General features: G+C 56.1%; 1 protein-coding gene across 1 annotated transcript; it reads right to left on the bottom strand.

Moving 5' to 3' along the window:
- Positions 1–679: 679 nt before the first annotated feature.
- Mknk2 (MAPK interacting serine/threonine kinase 2) lies at positions 680–11,707 on the bottom strand. The gene is made up of 14 exons (XM_052164976.1): positions 11,526–11,707; positions 11,271–11,386; positions 7,419–7,506; positions 7,227–7,328; positions 7,050–7,147; positions 5,307–5,386; positions 5,046–5,119; positions 4,716–4,820; positions 4,582–4,637; positions 4,377–4,472; positions 3,953–4,147; positions 3,383–3,547; positions 2,994–3,037; positions 680–2,747 (listed from the first exon to the last, which is right to left on the bottom strand). The coding sequence occupies exons 2-14, from the start codon at positions 11,319–11,321 to the stop codon at positions 2,522–2,524; spliced, it is 1,380 nt and encodes a 459-aa protein (XP_052020936.1). The 5' UTR covers positions 11,322–11,386; positions 11,526–11,707; the 3' UTR covers positions 680–2,521.
- Positions 11,708–18,637: the final 6,930 nt, after the last annotated feature.

The raw sequence follows: 18,637 nt of genomic DNA, 5'->3' as shown, positions 1-18,637 counted from the left end.
TCAGGGGCCACATGCCAAGTTCTAACCCTCCCAGGTGGCACCACACCCCAGCAGGCCCAGGCAGCTCCGGTGGTGACCGCTCTCTGCCCTCTGCCAGGAACAGCTCGTCCTAGGAAAGGCTGCACCAAATTTTATTTTTGGGGTTTTCTTGAAGCCAGTGGAACCCTCCCTCATCTATAAAGAGACAGGGAAATCCTGGTGTTGGACAATCTGGGAGTGGTGCTCAGGGCTGCAGGGTAATGTTCTCACCTGGGTCTACCTCAGGTCTATGCTGGCAGAGGGCAGAGTTCTCAGCACCCTCGGGTGACACGTAGGTCCCGAGTTGCATGCTGAGGCAAGTCTGCTTACCTTGGACCTTGTTTACTCCAGCGCTTTGGAAGTAGGAGAGAAAGTCAGAAATGTAGGGTCCTCACCCACTACAGAAGAGTCTCAGGGTAGCCTGAGCTTCGGAATTGGAATCCAGCCAAGCCCTAAGTGTCACACTCCAGACCACTCTCCCTGGGAAAGAAGCCACGCCCCTCTGGGTCCCGCCCTGCCCAATGCTTGTTTTTCTTTCGCCTGTATTTCCGCCCTGGTGATGTCATCTCCCAGGGACACATCCAGAGGGGTGTGCAGGAGCCCAGAGAACCAGGCACTCAGGACCTTCAGGCAGCTGACCTCCCCTGCTGCGGTCACTGCACAGGTTTTTAAATGACTTTTATTAAATCCTTACAAAACAGAATACAAAATCCTGGCGTTGACAGTTGGTGGGAAAGGAGTCCGGAGCGGTCAGTTCACCTGGTACGATGGATGGAGTTAAAAGTGCTTGCGTGTCCCCCCACTCTGCAACAGGCTTTTTAGGTTTCTACATGGTTTGTGGCCAAGCCACCCCAGGACCATGTCTCATTCACAGTTAAGGGGTCAGACACATCCTCCAGGTAGGGCTTGGAGGGACTGAGGAAACCCCAGCCCTATTTAGGGGCAGGGTCAATGCTGTTCACTGTGCAGTCGGATTGATTCAGGAACCTGAGGGGGGCTGAGTCACGCTGATGGAGGACTCCAATGCCTGGGAGCCCCCCACCCCTGGGGCTCTTTGGAAATGTGTCCACAGAAGCAGGTGGGGCAGTGGGGCAGGACTGGAGAAGGCATGTCACCTCCATTGTGACAATCCTAGGAGACTAGGGAGGAGGGTGGGGGATGCTGGGCAGTGGGTGTCCCAGGCCCCCACCCACCAGACCCCGACATTCAAGTACTCTTCAAGAACAGGGAAGCAAGTCAAATTCTTTCTTTTAAAAAAAAAAAAAAAGCCTAAACTAAACTCGACAAACAATCCTGACCAAGGATTTTTGAGGCCAGGGGCTGCCCTGTAGACACCTGAGCAGTTGCAGGGCAGGGTGGCCTGGCCCCTGGCAGCCACCCCCGACCAGCAGGGCCATGGAGAAAATGGGAACTCGTATTGCATAGTAGTTCGGCTAGAACAGTCTACAGGCCTCAGGCAGCTAGGTCTGGGCACTGCAGGGCCACCACATCCCTTCCCAGCCTCCCTGGGGTGTTCAGTGGGAGACCAAGGCAGCTTCAATCCTTTCCTGAAAGCAGGCACACCTGAGCCATTGCCCTCTAGGGGCAGAGGGAAGGTGAGAAACCCCTGGGTATGGCCTCAGCTCTGGGTAACAGAAGCAGCCAGGAGAGGTTAAGAACTCCAGTCCCAGGGGCAGGATGTGGCCATGATCAGGCTGAACCCTGAGAAGGGGCACTCAGGTGCCCTGGGTGGGGAGATATGTGGGGACCCCATGTTTGCTGATGTGAGCCTTGTCCAGCACCTCTCCTGCCTTGGTGGGGCTAGCTGGGTGCAGGGTCCCCCTCCAGCTCTGCCCCTGGGAAGTGGGGTTGGGAGCAGTAGGCCTGTCCCGGGGCAAGGAGCTAAGCAGCCTGGGAGGAGTTTCTGATTGTCAACCCTCCAAGGGACACTGCAGGTGGGTGATGGGGACTAGGGATCAATCAAGTGCACTGTCCCCATCCACCTGCCCCCTAGAGGTCTCTATCCAAGACAGGGAGCCCTGCCCCCACCCCAGACCCAAGAGTGCTCTGGTGAGGAGAGGCAAAACGCCACTGTGCTCACCAGGAGGGCCTGTCCCTGATAATACTGAGGGCTGGGTAGAGGTGGGGTGCTGATCCTGTGGGAACCCCCAGCCCTGGAAGACAGCAGAGTGGCTGGAGTGGAGGTGGAGCACAGGTGGCAGGACCTCCACAGCCGACAGGAGAGCATCGTGGGGAGCAGGCTGAGTGGCCTGAGCCCTCCGCCCTCCTCCGGGCACTTGCTTTCAATAGCGGCAAAAGAAAAACAAAACAAAACAAAACAAAGCCAAGTGGGCAGGGGCAGGGGCAGGGGCAGGACAGGGAGAAAAGACACCCCCTAACAGACCCCTACATGCCCAGAGGACCCAGCAGAGCTGGTACCTGGGATGTCAAGGAGTGGGGTGTCCAGGTCCCTAGCCTTCAAGCCCCGCAGGGCAGGGGCATATGTACAAGGGGCTAGTGGGGGTCATGCGCGATCCCCCACAAGGACCACAGGGGTGGCCGATAGGCTAGCCCTCTGGCGCCGCTGGGCCAGCTTGGACTGGGAGGGCGGGGACAGCTGGAGGCAGCGTGAGGTAGCTCGTATGACCACAGGCTGGTCCTGCCCAGTGTCCTCCTCACACTGGGCCAGCTGCCGGTTCATGGCGATAGCCTCAGCCGCAAAGGACGTGAGGTCTTTGGCACAGCTGTTCCTGGGGATAGGACAGGTCACTGTCACAGGAGTAGACCCTTCTCTGCAGCCCTCTGGAGGTGCTCACTCCAAGTCCAGGCCTTTCTAGGTGCCAAGACCCCAAGTTGGATCTGTTGGTTCACCTCCTACATGACAGTGCTCAGTGCACAGGACCTGCTGGGCAGCTGCAGGCCTGAGGCTCAGGAGTTCTAGCACCCAGGAGAATAAAAGCCCAAATACACTCATGCCCCAAAACCCCAGGTCTCACCTCTGCAGAACCAAGGGCGTTGGTAGGGTGTTCTCTGGGGCACACTGCAAGAAGAGGCCAGGGGGTCAGAGAGCACTTGAGGGGGCCTGGCCAATGCCAGCCCAAGTGTTCACAATCAACAGACCCCACCCACACGGGTGCTCAGCCTGTGTGTCCATGTCCCATGCAGACTGTCCCCAGGAGTGTGAGCCGCCCTGGCCTGGGGCCTCTCAGTTGGAAGGCTGAGCTCTCGGCTGGGCAGGGAGGGGATCACAAGCCCCACTGGGAACCACTCCCAGCCACAATGCTAGACCCTTCTTGTATTCTTGCTATGAAACTCTGTGCCCCCCAGAAGTTGAGATGGAGAGTACGGGTGATCCCTGCACTCCTCCTTGGACCCCAAAGCTCACCCCCTGCACCCAGGGGTGCTGTAGGACTTGGGCAGCACTCAGCCTCTGCTTGGCATCTCGGACCAGCAGCTTGGAGATGAGGTCTTTGGCAGCAAAGGAGATGTGGGACCAGTCCTTGTCGGGGAACTCATACTTCCCTTCCTGGATGCTCTCAAACAGCATGTTCTGGGGGGCAGAGGTGGGAAAGAGTCACCCCAAAACAGACCTGGCCCCATTTAGATGCCTAAGGAGGGTGGTGGGGAGGTGCTATGCACAGGGCGGAGTGTGGGGACAATGGAGACAGTCACACAGGTAACAGAGGACCACAGTTTCATTCTCAGCACCCACATGGCTGCCCATGTTCATAACTCCTCCCCCTAGGCGGGCACCTCATGCCCACTTCTGGCCTCATCAGGCCCCAGGCTCTCATTCAGTGCACGTCCATACATGCAGGCAGAACACTCACATAAAGAAAAAGAAAGAAAAAGAAAGGGGCCTGGGGTCCCTTGGTTTAGCACCCCACTTCTCATCCCAGGTAGTGCAGACACAAGGCCCAGTGAAGGGCGTTGAGGGCACTCAGGCAGGGCATACCTGGCAGGCAGGGCAGGCCTCCCCGCGGTCCCACCCACAGTCGCTGCCACAGTGGCCCACAAAGGGCGGGTAGCCACTGAGCAGGATGTACAGGATGACGCCCAGGCTCCACAGGTCGCAGCGCTTGTCGTAGATGCTGGCCTCCTCACTGAAGGCCTCTACCACCTCCGGAGCCATGTACTCAGCAGACCCACACTGTGGGGCGGGGCGGGCACGAGTCAGAAGGGGCACCACCTCCAGCCAATCAAAGGCTGCTGATGCATCCCCAGACAGGCAGGAGAAGGTGCTGACTACACCCCAGCCCCGCCCAGCCACCCAGCAGCTGTTGCTAAGCGGAAGGCCAAGCTGGCAGGGGAAAGCAGCAGAGCTGGCCTGGCACCTGAGCCCCGTGCCCGCCCGCCCGCCCCGCCTTCACATCCCTCACCGGGGTGAGCAGCTCTGGCGTGGAGATGGGGGAGCAGTCTCCGTTGAGTTTGATGCCACTGCCAAGGTCGAAGTCGCAGATCTTCACTGGCGAGACCTGGGGACGGGACAGGCAGCATGGGAACCCAGCCGGCGCACTTTACCCGCTGCTGTCTGGCAGGGGAAGGCAGTGGGAGCCTGGGTGGGTGCTGGCCAGGCAGCCTTACCTGGTTGGGGTGCTCGCACAGGATATTCTCTGGCTTTAGGTCCCTGTGGGCGATGCCTAGGGAGGTGGCACAAGGAGATTAGGTGGGTACCTAAAGCACCCAGGCCCGTGGGCGCCCCACAGCCCCTGCCACACCTTTGTTATGCAGGAAGTCCAGGGCACTGGCCACATCCTGTACCACCACGCTGGCCTCCAGCTCGTTAAAGTGACGCCTTCTGTGGATGTGGCTCAAGATGGATCCTGTGCAGGCCAGGGAGAGCTAGGTCACCTCCACAGACCAGCCAGCTCCCAGCACTGCCTCACTCCATCAAGGATGCCCCAGGGTTTCCTTGGGCCCAAAATTGGGCTCTGACCATAGGGAAAGGAAGGGACAGCCCCAGTGACCATATCAAAACTGGGACCCATGGACGGTACTTCCTGATGGTTTGCAGCTCCCACCCCAAGTCTTCCCCGACCAGTACCTACCGCCACGCATCTTCTCAAACACCAGGTAGAAACGGTCCTCCTCTTCAAAGAACTCAATCAGCTCTAAAACATTCCTGAGTTGGGAGAAGGGAAAAAAGAAACTGAGACACCCCGAGGCCCTCAGCACCTGCTGCCCAGCCTGGGAGATGACACCCTCACAGAGTCATGAGGCCACAGAGAGCCTGTTTTCTTGGCTGAGCCCAGGCCGTGCCCTGCTGGGGTGATGGGCTGTAGTCAGATAGCCTGGGCAGGCCACCTTACCTATGTCCCTGGCACTGGTACAGCATCTCCACCTCCCGGAACACCCTGCTGCGGATGTGGCCCAGCTGCTTCTCGATGATCTACAATGCAGGGAGGGACATGGCATCTGGAGAAGCTGCCCAGATGCTACCTGGAGGAGTCAGCAAGCTCCACAGGCCATCTGGACCCGGTGTGAGCTCTGCAGCCCTGGGCCTGCGACTTGCTAGAAGTCAGACTGCAGTGTTAGCGTGGTCAGGGTATCCTGTTGCTCAGGATAGCTCAGGTGAAGAGAGAGGAAACGGCCAGTTCTCCACCCTGACCAAGAGTCCCCTCTACTAGGTAGCTGCTGCCCTTGCCCCAGCAAGGGCAGGGCCAAGCAGTCTCAGCTCTCACATGACCCATGCAACAAGGTGGAACTCTGCCACCTGGATGCTGGCCCAGCCGGTACCACAGCAAGACCTGCCTTCTCTTTTCCAGACCAGAGTGGGCACTTGGCACCATGGGCCTAGATCTGGCTTAGACCAGTGGTCTCAAGCTTCAGGAAGTCAGCTCCACTGTACCTGGTAGACAGAAACCCCAGAAGGCGCAGAAGGCGTTGTCCCTGTAGAACCTTTGCTCTCAGAGGACTCCCTGACAGTCCCTAACTCATCAGGTAGAGGGGGCAGGGTCCCACTGCCTGGATACTGTCCTAGTTATCTTGTAATAAACACCAGTTCCACCAAGGAGCCTTCCATCACTAAGAGCCAGATGTGGAGGGAGGGTGGCCTAAACACTGCAGATCAAACTAATATACCTCACCCCCACACTTGAAGAGGCTGGGGACAGCTCCATAGAAACCGCTATCCCTCCTGGCAGTAGAATGGCCTTCCCTGGGGTCCCCTCTGGGATCTATGCCATTGGGCGGTTTTAATGTCCTCCAACCATCCCAGCCTCCTCCATCCTCACTCTCCTGTGCTGCTGTCATCACCTCTCACTGCCCCAGGTGTCAAAGACCACTGAGAACATCCCCAGGAAGCCCCCGCCCCAGTTCCCTGCAACCTATCACTCTGCTCCCAGCCTGGGAAGCCCCCAGCAGCTGACACAGCTCAGGATACCATCCTGACAAGACTGCCCCGCAGGGTCACTAGGAGGAAAACAGTCAACGACGCACCTGCCCGGGAGACCAGGGACAGGGACTCTGACATCCTAACTTGCAAAGGACTCTTCCCTCTGCTTCTTCCTGTTATCCTCAGACGCAGAGGCTGTTATCCAGGGCAGCAGCCCCTCCCAGACAGATCACCAGGCTTCCCTGGACATGGGGCGACTGGTTGGCCCCACAGGGTCAGGAGGCCACACCAGGGCCTGGCAAGGCTTTAGGCTTACACAGGAATGGCAAAGGCACACAGGACTCCCTCAGGGATCTGCACTGCGTTTCTCCAATCACACAGCACCTCAGACGCCAGTGCTGTGCCAGCTTTCCAACCTCTATAAACCCTGTTCAGGCTAGTCACCTGAGGAGGCCCAGCCTTAGGGACAGGTAGGCCAGCATGGCCTCTCACATAAGTTTCCAGTTCTCCATAATCACACTAGGGCTTGCTAGCCTCCAGAACATGGAGTGATCAAGGGCCAGCTGTCATTGTGCCTTTCTGTGACTCTAGGTCTGACCTGGATTCCCAGGGTGGCCTGAGTCACAAGTCTTGGGGCCATTTTTAGACACTGGTTTCCTGAGGCTGTTATCTGGGGACTCAAAGGCCACTGGCCTCTGGGGGGCAGACCCCGCCTTACCTTCACAGCATATTCCTGGTTGGTGATGAGATTGACACAGGTCTGCACACGGGCGTGGGCACCTTCCCCCAGCACATCCTCCTGCAGCTGGTAGACATCTGGAATGCAAGTAGAGAGGTGAGGGACTGTAGCCCAGGGCGCCTTCCCCACGGGAACTGGCACCTCGCTGTAGCTCACCTTCGAACCTGCCTGAGAAGCTGTCAGTAGCACGACAGCGCTTCTTCTTCCGGCTTCTCTTCTTGGCATCTGGGATGTCAATGGGCTGGCTGGAAGGCATGTCTGCAGACAACAGAGACCCGGGTGGTATGTAGTCTAGCCTGGCCTACTTCCCAGAGACCCCCATGTCCTGTCCTCCTCCTGGGTGCTTACCAGGTCGGGCTTCACACTGTGGGCTGAAGTCAGAGTCCCCGTGCTGGGCAGGGTCTAAGGAGAAGGCCAGCTCGAAAGGATTCTGCCCCTGTTGAAGGGGAACATGTTCAGGGTGGTTCTGCTAGAATGCCCCAAATATGCAACCTGTACAAACGAGCACCCCATCCCAGTGCTGAGACCAAGAGCAGCTGGCCACCCGACAGGCATGCGGGCTGCAGCAGGCTATGGCTGCCCTCTTCACCCAGTACAGAGGCTTTCCACAGGAGTATCTCAGGGACTCAGTGGCAGGGAACTGTGGGAGGGAGGCAGAGTCCCTTGGAGTCCATAGAATACTGACTCAGGGGTTTTACTCAGACAGCGGGCCACGTGGCTGTCACCTGCTCCTGTTACTCGTATGGGGTAGGAGGAGGCCAGGGATACCCCACAAAGAACGACCCAGCCATGGCCACCGCACCAAGGGATCCTGTCTCCTGACTGGGAAACGTGACCTTCCTCTCCAGCCTGGGGCTGACTGAAAGGAAGTCTCAGCCACATGGCCTGCCTCATCTGCTCATGGGTAGCATGGGACTGCCTGTCCAGCCAGCTGACTGAGGGCTGACCTCAGGGATAGGCGAGGGATCAAAGGTGGGGGCAGTGGCAGGAGAGCCTGGGGCAGGGTTGCCAGCTTGTTTTCCCACAGTCTCCTAGGTTATCTCAGGGCTTGGCTTTTCCCCTTGGCTTTTGGGTCTCAGTTTCCCTGTGGTACACACAGGACAACACTGCTTCTCCCTGTTGCTGCAAGCTCTCCAGTGACTGTAAATGCAGTCAGTACCTGACTGCGGGGAGGCTCCGGAGGGCAGGACACGGAGCCTTCCACTTGCTCTGTGTATTCAAAGCCTCCATTCTCTGTAGGGCCACTAATTTGGTATACAAAGCCACCAGTAAGGGGCTAACACACAAGGGACCCACTAGTATTACTGTACAGGGCCATGCCCTGGTCATACCCTGCAATGTCTAAAGACCCTTCTCTAGGTGGCCAGGGTTCAAATTTATACCTATAGTTCAAGTAGGACACCAAAGGACCCAGCTTCCAGATATGTGGAAGACCTTAAGACTGCTCAGGACAGGTGGGAGGTGAAGGCCAGAGAAACCTGGCTTGAACAGGAGCGTGCTGAGACAAAACACTTCCTCACAATGGCCACTGCTGGCACCTGGGTGGTACAGTGTGCAAGCTGGAAGACTGAGGCAAACTCTAGCTGCAGAGGGACAACCCACCCAGAGAACAAGGCCTGGGCTGCAAGTGGGTATGGGGAACGTGGGCTAAGTCACACTCTTTCTTGGTTGTCCACAGTGGGAGGGGCAGGCAAGAGGGTTATCTGGGAGAAAAGTCTCCCTACAAAACCCTAGGGAGATCCCAAGGGGCTACAGCAGAAGGAGCCAGGTACCTGGAGACCAGCAGCTGACAGAGAGTTACACTGGTACGCCTTGCAAGCTGTTCTGCCCCCAGCAGAGAATCGCCGCTAGGAGGCTGGTGCAAATAGGGGGCACCCTAGCAGGTCATGGGGAAGAGGGCACACAACCCCAGTGCTCTGATAAAATGTGGTGCCTGCAAGGCTCAGGGCATTCACTTGCACCACACGAGGTGGGGGGTGAACTACAAGAAGGGAAGGTAAACCAGGTTTGAGACCAAAGGCTAGCCAGGGCACCTGCTCCATGACCACAGGCTCTGCTGGGTAGACAGTCATGATGAGAGACAGAGACAGAAGGCAGCTGTCCCCAAGTCTGGGAACCTTACAAGGGTGAAGGGGCCCAGTAGAGCCTCTGACATTACAGTCACTGTCCCCCTACTTAAAGACTGGGACACATGGGACAGACAGAGCCCAGCACAGGGATTGGCTGGAGCACATCCCTTAGGGAGATCCCCAAGGACTACCTTACAGTCTCCCAACTTGCACATTAAAGACAGGAAAACAGGGCTGGGCTCTAGTTGAGTTTGTAGAGCACCACCTCAGGCTCCATCAGCAGTACCTCTTAAAACTCCAGAAAGAAAACCAGAAACCCAGGTAAAGCCAGGAGGCCTGACAGGTGTGTGTGCTTTCTGCCTAGCTGCAGACTGAGGCTCTCTGAGGACCAGAGGCCTGGCTCCAAGGAAGCATCTGCATAGGGTGGGGTTAGAGGAGGGGTCGAGGTAGCAGTCCTTGGCCACCTGCAGGGCTGCCTACCAGTCATGCCTCCCTACAGTGGCAGCACAGAGGGCAGCTTGCAGTCCCAAGTGCTGTGTGGGCAGTCCAGCCTGATCTGGCCAGCCTCCCCTGGGTCTGGCTGAGGGCCTTGAGTCAGCAGGCCTGGCAGGAGGCGGCTCGAACCACCCAGAAAGCTATGGTTTGCTTTGGCGGCCTTGCTGACCCTCTAGGCTCATGCAAAGCCCCAGGAGGGCAAAAAAACCACTGTAGGTGACATTCCCAGATCCCTCTCTCATTCCTGCTCAGCCCCAAAGCAAGCTGGCCAAGGATAACAGGCATTTGGGGCAGGGGTGGGGCAGTTGGCCAGGGGCACTGGCTGGACAGGCCTGGGAATTCTTCCCCATCTGCATGCTCCGCCCACAGGGAGCAGGCATGCATGCATACACACACACACACACACACACACACACACACTCCTGCCTTCTCTACAGGGCAACAGGTCTCTGCCCCAGGAAGCCATTACATAATCCAGCCTTCTGGGTGGAGTGGGCAAGCTGACATCACTGTGTCCCTTAGGCCAGGCCCCAAGGAGGGGATCTGCCTAGCCCCTGCCCACCCTCACCATCCCCAGATTCACTCACATACCGTAAGACTCAATCAGCCACCATGAATAACACTATAGAAACTTCCTGTCCTGATAGGAAATAATATTTTGGGCCTGGGATGTCTTGAGAGAAGGTCTCCACAGGCCACCACTAAGTGCAGTGGGCAAAGCACACCCATGTGCCAAAGGGTTTCCTCACAAGCCTTCAGTCCCTCTGATCCCAACCAACTGCACACGGCCAGCTTGCCAGCTCAAGACTACAGTGGACAGACACAGGGTTTCCCTGGGACTGTACACAGAAGAAGGGGAGAATATGCTGAGAGACTGCAAGGAACACATAGCCACTGATCACGAGCTAAGCTAAGGGAGCTCAGGAAAGAGAGCAGCAGCAGCTAAGAACAAGACTTGCTGACATGCTCCCTTCCAGAACAAGGCCATCCCGAGGGACACAGAAAGTGGGGTGGGGAGCACAAGACTGAGACCAGGCTGATGGCAAGGGACATAGAGCCACCAATAATGGGTGGAAGTGGGTCCTGGAAGAGAGAGCTACTAGGCAGCTGAGGACAGGTTTAGTCTGCAACAAGCACACATTGCCGGGGACAGATATACAGTTCACTGGAAACCACATACAGAAGTAGGAGAGACTGGGCTGAGAAACTGCAAGAGACACAGCCACAAATCACAGGGGAGCCTGGGGCAGTTCAAGAAGAGTTAGTAGGCAGTTAGAAGCAAGGGTGCATCTTACTGACTTTCCCAACCAGCACAAGGCAGGCCTGGAAGTTGCAAGGAACAGAAATACTCGATTTGCCTAGGATCGCACAGAGAAACAGTCGCTAAGACTGGACTGTGATCAGGCTAACTGCAAGGGACACAGAGCCACCAATCACAAGCCTGGGGGTGGGGGTCCTAGAAGAGAGAGAGCTACTAGGAGGCAGGGGACAGGCTGCGGCCTGCTGACTCCCACCACCTCCAGCACAGAAGTCCAATGCAAACACTCCTCCCAGGCCCCGCACCGGCCTCCCGGTTAGGATCTGCTCATCCGTCACACCCGCCACTGCAATGGGACCCCCGGACAGGACCCCTCACCTTGAACGAACGGTGGAAGCCCTGAAGTTCGGCTGTTCTCTTCTGCACCATCTTCAGTCCGGGCCCCGCCAGCGGGGGAGGGACGCGGGGCCCGGGGGGCGGCTCGGGAGGCGACCCTGCGGGCGGAGGAGACAAAGGACCGAGGCTGAGAGGGGCGCTCGGCCGGGCGGAGGCGGCTGGGCTCGGAGGAGCTCCCGCGCCTGGCTCGGGCTTCCTTCCTCCCTCGGAGAATGTCGCCCTTGGCGCCGCTCTCACCGGGGTCGGACACCGGCCGGGGTCGCAGCGCCGTCACCTCACCTCGCACAGCCCGGACCCCGCTCCGAGGACTGCGCGGGGAACAGCGCCGCCACGGCCGCCACGGCCGCCGCCGCCGCCACCACCACCACCGCCACCGCGGACCCCTCCACTGGGCCGCTGCTGCCGAGAGGAGCCGCGCGCGCGGCCGGCGCGGCCACCTTTATAGGCGCGGTCCCGGGGTTGCCCCGCCCCTCACTGCCAGTCTCCGCCCTTCTCAGGGAACAGAGGAGGCGGAGCTTCCACGGAAGTCGAGGGACGCTGCGAGAAGAGGACGGCGGGGGGGGGAAAAAGAAGACCGCTGCGCGCTCCCGCTTGAGGGGCGGAGCTTAGCGGGGAGCGGAGTTGAGCTGCGCAGTGTGCGTGTTGGCGACTCCAAACGCGGCTGCGCACTTCGAGCTGGCAAGGGAAAGGGGAGACTCCGGGGTGAGTGGCGCGCGAAGCGTCAAGTGCGGCTGCGCGCTCTCACGGTGGGCGGAGCGTGGAAAGATACTCTAAAGCAGCTGCAAGACCTGGCGGGTAAGAGGGGGAGGGGCAGGGGGAGGAGACTGTGAAGAGGCTTGTGGTCCGCGGCTGAGTCGCTTGCGCCTGCGCAGAAGGTCCCCAAAGGCTTCTGTTTTGGCGTTGAGGCCGCTTTCTTCTCCCGTCTCACAGTTGGCCTGCTGGCTTGTGAGCTGCAGGTCCTGGTCCCTGTTCTTGAGCCGGGTGCCGCTGTCAGCTACCAAAGGAGTGCAAGCCAGTCCTTTATTTTTCTTTTTGGTTTTGTGGATTTGGTTTTTTGAGACAGGGTTTCTCTGTATAGCCCTGGCTGTCCTGGAACTCACTCTGTAGACCAGGCTGGCCTCGAACTCAGAAATCTGCCTGCCTCTGCCTCCCAAGTGCTGGGATTACAGGCGTGCGACACCACCGCCCAGCCTACAAGCCAGTCCTAATTTTACCTAGTAACCAGAATACTGATGACCTTGGCCTATGCTCCAGCTCTGCAATCTGTGATGAATCCTTCTTGAACCTCTTGGGTCCTTGCAGCCCTCGTTGGGGATAGCTGGGAGGAGAAGGGTCTAGGACCCCCGATTCAGGTTCGGATATAATCAGACTGCGTGCTGCCTGCTGCCTGGGCTGCTTCTGTGCACAGAGTGGAGTTTTCCCTCTCCAGGGTAGTTTGTGTACAAGTTTTTACCACCACCCCCTACTGAGGCTGGAGCCTCATGAATCTCAAGTAGTTATTGGTGTGTTTGTGTGCACCCACGTCCTCTTGTGTGGGAGTGTCCTCTATGCATATAGGTGTCTGGAGAGTCAGAAGAGAGGTGGAGTTACAGGAAGCCTGGTGTGGGGGCTGGGCTGAACTCTGACTTCTCTCTAAAAGTAACAGGTTCACTTAACTTCTGAGTCACCTGTCTGTCTCCCTGGAGCTCTCGTTGTTCTTAGTGATTGCACTGGCAGAAATGTTTTGTTTCTAATTCAGACTGTCATGCCTGTACAAGGTTCATTACCTGGACAGATTTGGGCAGAGGACAGAATTCGAGCTCCAGGCCATCGGGGAATCATTTCCTGGCAGAGACAAACAAGGATCTCTCTACTGGGCTGTTAAAGGAGTTTGCCACCAGATATAACCCAAGCCTATTCCTGCAACACATATAAGAGAAATAGCTTCTACCTGTGGTTAGCTGTAGCATGTGTGTGTGTGTGTCTGTGTGTTTGTGTGTGTGTGTGTGTGTGTGCCTGTCCACGGGACCAGCCTGTCTCTGTAGCTTGGGGCTACCTAACCAGACCCTATCTCAAGCTAACAATTCAAGTAAAATGATATGACACCCACATTGAAGCCATGGCCCACCTGGGTCAGGGGTTCACACTGATGGCAGCAGACAGCCCTAAGCTATTCTGTTTCCTGAAACATAGTTCAGATGCTGGGAAGAAAAGCTAAATAGTGCTGGGCAGTGGTGGCGCACGCCTTTAGTCCCATCACTAGGGAGGCAGATTTCTGAGTTCGAGGCCAGCCTAGTCTACAGAGTGAGTTCCAGGACAGCCAGGGCTACATAGAGGAACCCTGTCTTGGAAAAACCAAAAAGAAAAAGAAAGAAAGGAAGGAAGGAGGGAAGGGAAGGGAAGGGAAGAAAGAAAGAAAGCCCTCGCTAAGGTGGCAGTTCTGTCCCTGATCAGGACCAGTGCCTTCAGCCCAGCCCTGGGCCTCCCTCCAGGAGCCCTGTTATAAATAGGGAAACCAAGGAGGCTCGGGATAAGAAGCTTCGTCTTGACACTGGGTTACTTCTTCCTGGGGTCCTTCCCAGTCACGAGGCTAAACCTTCAGAATTCGGGTGTGTGGCCCCTGCGCCGTGCACAATGTGCAAGAAGTTCTGTGAGTTTGACAGTATTTCTTCTAACTTGCTAATAGTCACCCGGAGCCTACAGGGTTACTCAGAGGGAGCCGCCTGTTACCACGCTTTTATCTAGAAAGGGCAACCAGTAGGAACAGGAAGGGGGTGTCCACCCTGTAGGCACAGGGCAGGGCCTGGGAGCTGTTCACTCAACCCTGCCCTGCCCTGCCTGGGCAAGCTGCCAACCTGCTGTCAGGTCACTACCTCCAGCCGCCTGTTTACAAGGCTCCCGGTGGCGTGGGACTCTCAGAGGCCTCCCAGCATGGGGGTTGGGAGCTGGGGTGACAGGAAGGTCTGACTATCTCTACGGGCTCAGCTTCTGCCCCTGGAGGACCTCAGTGGCTCTGCGGAAAGGAATGCCTGCAGGAAGCCTCTGCCATCTTCTGTCTCCTCTGTACGTCCAGCCTAGGCTTGACTGGCCCGGTGATGGCTTGGTCTCGACCTAGCAAAGAATCGACATGGCCAGGACAGGCAGGAAAGATGGTCCCAGGCTTACCCCAACCCCAGGTTCCCAGGGGACACGGCCAACCTTGGAAAGGGCTGAGTACTGTCCAAGGTTAGTTAGGCCCGACTGGGACTCCTAGAGCTGTAGGTTCAAGCCGACTCTCAAAGAGATCTTAGAGGGAAGGAAAACAGGAAATGAGGTGGGGCCCCAGGCAGACAGCCTCAGCTTCCTGCATCGCTTGGCCCAATTCCTAACAGGCTGGCTCCTCGGATCTCTTCCCTTCCTCGCCAGCGGGTTAGGAATGGAACCCAGACCTTACCACCTGCTAGGGCGGAACTAATTGTTGAGCCACACCCCCAGCTCCTCACTGGAGGATTTTATGCTGGGGCTCCTCCCCGGTCACGCCCCCCAGCTCCTCACGAGGGGATTCTAGGCAGGGGACCCACTCCTAATTGTTTTTTTTTTTTAATTTTTCGAGACAGGGTTTCTCTGTGTAGCCCTGGCTGTCCTGGAGATCCTCTCCTGACTACGCCCCCAGCACCTAGTGTGGTTTTGTTTGTTTAGTTTTGTGTCGTGTTGTTTTTGAGATAGGGACTTCGCTTAGCTCAGTCTAGTCTCCGGCTTTCCAGGGTTACTGTTCTGGGATGACAGGAATGGGCCTTCACGTTCTCCCAGCCTCAGTGATCTGACTGCGTTGCCTGCTTTCTGTCCCCATCGCCTCTCCGTGTGCACCCGTTTCCCCTTCCCTTGATTTCAGCAGACATTATGTCCACATCCGTAGGTGTGAGCCGTGCCTTTGGCAGCTCCGTGGAGCAGGTAGTAGGACTTCTGCGAAATCCCCACATACCCTTGGAGGAGGCTAAAGCTGTCACACCAGGCTTAGGGACCCTCTGCAGAGTCATGAACACCAAGGAGGTTTGGAAAGAGCCCACAACCTAGCACTCTAGGATCAGAATAACCGCCTCGGGCTGAGGTAGTAGGATTTGGTTAATTCTCTTCTGAGCCTGGGGCAGATCACTCACCCAGCACTCCACCCCTAACAAGGGTGCCCCAGTGGGGTGACGGGCATGCAAGAAAGCCAAATTGCCACTCCACTGTCCCAGTCACTGGGCGGAGTAAGGGCAGAACCTGAGCCCGTCAGTGTCCTGTGCTGGGGGTTGGGAGAGGCCAGGGAGTGGGCGTGGCCAGAGAGTGCTGGCTGCCAGGTCTGAGCAGGCTGTGAACGTCCTGGCAGCCTTAGGGCCCTGTCCTCCTGACCAGATCACACCACACAAGGACCACCTCCTTTGGAGTCCAGTTCTGCGCTCACTGTCCCTGAGGGAGTGACAGGGGCTGTACAGTGCGGCTGGGAAGGACTGGCTCAGCAGTTGGTTCAAAGCCAGCTCCATGTCCTAGTGACGGGTGACGCCACCGGCCAGTCCCGTGTCCTCCTCTCTGCCCCCTCTGACCGAGTCCTGAGGACGCCTGAGGACGCTGGTGGCTTTGGGAGGCCTAGACCCTGGACACACCTGGTGTGACCTAGATGTCACACATTAGAACCTGGAGTTTGCATGGGGACTGTAATTTTTGCTGTGCCGTGAGGTACTGAGAGGGGTGTGCCACATCACCTCCTGCAGCTTGAGACAAGAAACTTGAGCTGGGGACCAGCATGGATTACAGGGAGCTCAGTGTCACTGTGGAGTCGTCCTCAAAGGAAGTCAGAGGTTCACAGCAGAGTCGGGAAGAGAGAGGGAAGGAACAAGGCCGCTGGCCTCTCCACACTGAGACAAATACCAGAGCTGCAGGGAGAGACCAGACCAGCCATGATGGCCTTATTTTTTTAACCCTTGTCAGACTTGTGACCTCTAGTCATACGTAAGATGACCAATTTTGGCTCCTAAACTGGCAGTCACTTGTTGCAGCCAGCCTGGCCGCACTGAGACAGCTGGCAGGAGGCAGATCCGGCTTGATGTCCTTGCCCCCTGACTGTAATGGGCCCGTGGAAGTGACAGTAGACATGCGCCCTGCCATGCTGGTCCTCAACCCAGTCTGCAGTCCTTGATAACAAGAAGCCAGCAGTTGGCAGGCAACACACTGGCTCAGGCCGTTCCAGACTCTTCCTCTGTGTTGAATGGGGGCCCAGTCGCTGGTCTGAGACAGGGCCCAGAGTCAACTCTAGCCAGTAAGTTGGCAGGGTTTTTTTGTTTTGTTTTTTGTTTTTGTTTTTTTCAAAACAGGGTTTCTCTGAATAGCCCAGGCTGTCCTGGAACTCACTCTGTAGACCAGGCTGGTCTTGAACTCAAAAATCCACCTGCCTCTGCCTACCAAGTGCTGGGATTAAGGCGTGAGCCACCATTGCCCGGCTCTTCTTTTCTCCTTCTCTTTGTCCTTCTCCTTCTCCTTCTTCTTCAATTTATTCATTGGGGCTGGAGAGATGGCTCAGTGGTTAAGAGCACCCACTGTTCTATCGAAGGTCCTGAGTTCAAATCCCAGCAACTACATGGTGTCTCACAACCATATGTAACAAGATCTGATGCCCTCTTCTGGAGTGTCTGAAGACAGCTACAGTGTACTTCTATATGATAAAGACATCTTTTAGCCAGGCAGAAGTTAGAGGAGGGTGTGAACTGGTCAGTGTGGGTATTGGGAACCAAATCCAGAAACTCTGCAGGAGCAGTTAGTGCGCCTAACCACTGAACACCAAAAATAAATAAATAAATAAATAAATAAATAAATAAATAAATAAATAAATAAAGGCTCAGTGGTTAAGAGCACTCTTCCAGAGGTCCTGAGTTCAATTCCCAGCAACCACATGGTGGCTCACAACCATCTGTAATGAGATCTGATGCCCTCTTCTGGGGTGTCTGAAGATAGCTACAGTGTACTTACATAAACAAATCTAAAAACAAACAAACAAGCAAACAAACAAAAATAACCCCAAAACTAAAAACGACAAAAAGAACAAAATCAACAAAATCTTTGTATTAGAGTTTTGCCTGTGTGTGAGTTTGTGTACCACATGAGTGTCTGTACCCTTGTAGATAGAACCTAGAACCAGATTTACAGGCAGTTGTGAGCCACCGGGAACCCAGCTCCTCTGAGAGAGCAGCCAGGGATCCTAACCACTGAGCCATCTCTAGAGCTCCAGACTGCATTCCTGAAATCTGTTATTTTGTATGCTAAATTAAAATTTTAAGTGGAGAGTTAGAGAATGGTTCATGATTAAAAGCATGGCTGTTCTTGCAGAGGACCTGGGTTTAACCTGCAGTGTAACAGGCCTCCCAGACCTTAGCATAACTGAGTCCATGATGGAAGTACTACTCAGGCCACAGACAGCACCACCTGCCAAAACTGAAGCACAGGCCCAACCCATTAAGGTCTATAGTTAGGGGAAAGTCTCTAAAGTACTAACCTGTTTTTTAGCTTCTGTAGTTCCATGTCTGACTGACTGTTCATGCTAACTGGGGTGCATCACCTCAGGATGTGGTTTTGTGCTTAAAAACTCACCCTGAGAAAGGCTCCAGGCTACACTGGGATCTGCACACAGAGACTGCAGTGCAGTCCCTGGCCCATACAGACTTTGTCTGCTAGAACTTGTGTCTGAGGAGTCTTCTCTGGTGGATCCCCTCAACTGCAGAAGCACACAGCCACTCACCGCCTCCTGCAACGTCAGCTCCAGTGGACCCCATGGTCTCTCCTGCCTCTGCGCACATCAGGCACACGTGCTGCACAGACACACATGTAGGTGTACAACTCATATACAGTAGTTTTAAAATGTTAATGAAAAGAAAATGCATACTGCTCTTCCAGGGCCAGAGTTTGGTTCCCAGTCTTGCACTAGAGAATCAGAGCCACCATGGTTCTGGCTCTGAGAGCTCATTGCTGCCTACGCTTGCACACAATTGTTTTGTTTTGTTTTTTGTGTTTTGAGACAGGGTCTGTCTGTATAGCCCTGGATGCTCTTTGTTTGTTTGTTTTTTCTCAAGATAGGGTTTCTCTGTGTAGCCCTGGCTGTCCTGGAACTCATTCTGTAGATCAGGCTGGCCTCAAACTCAGAAATCTGCCTGCCTCTGCCTCCCAAGTGCTGGGATTACAGGTGTGCGCCACCACTTCCCAGCAAAAATTTTGTTTTCAAGACAGGGTTTCTCTGTGTAGCCCTGGCTGTCCTAGAACTCACTCTGTAGACGAGGCCTGCCTCTGCCTCCCGAGAGCTGAGGCTAAAGGCATGCGCCACTGTGTCCAGCATAATAAGTAAATTATTATGTCCAGCATGATAA

The sequence above is a fragment of the Apodemus sylvaticus genome, chromosome 20, assembly GCF_947179515.1.
Source record: "Apodemus sylvaticus chromosome 20, mApoSyl1.1, whole genome shotgun sequence".
NCBI lineage: Eukaryota > Metazoa > Chordata > Mammalia > Rodentia > Muridae > Apodemus > Apodemus sylvaticus.
The sequence above is the reverse complement of the archived record's forward strand: the minus strand, read 5'-3'. Positions and strand labels throughout refer to the sequence as shown.

Coding starts and splice junctions, on each gene's coding strand:
- Mknk2 (XM_052164976.1), bottom strand. CDS start 11,321: ATGGTGCAGAAGAGAACAGCCGAACTTCAGGGCTTCCACCGTTCGTTC. Junction 5,120..5,306: donor TACCAGTGCCAGGGACATAG/GTAAGGTGGCCT, acceptor CTCCCAACTCAG/GAATGTTTTAGAGCTGATTG. Junction 4,473..4,581: donor TGTGCGAGCACCCCAACCAG/GTAAGGCTGCCT, acceptor TCCCGTCCCCAG/GTCTCGCCAGTGAAGATCTG.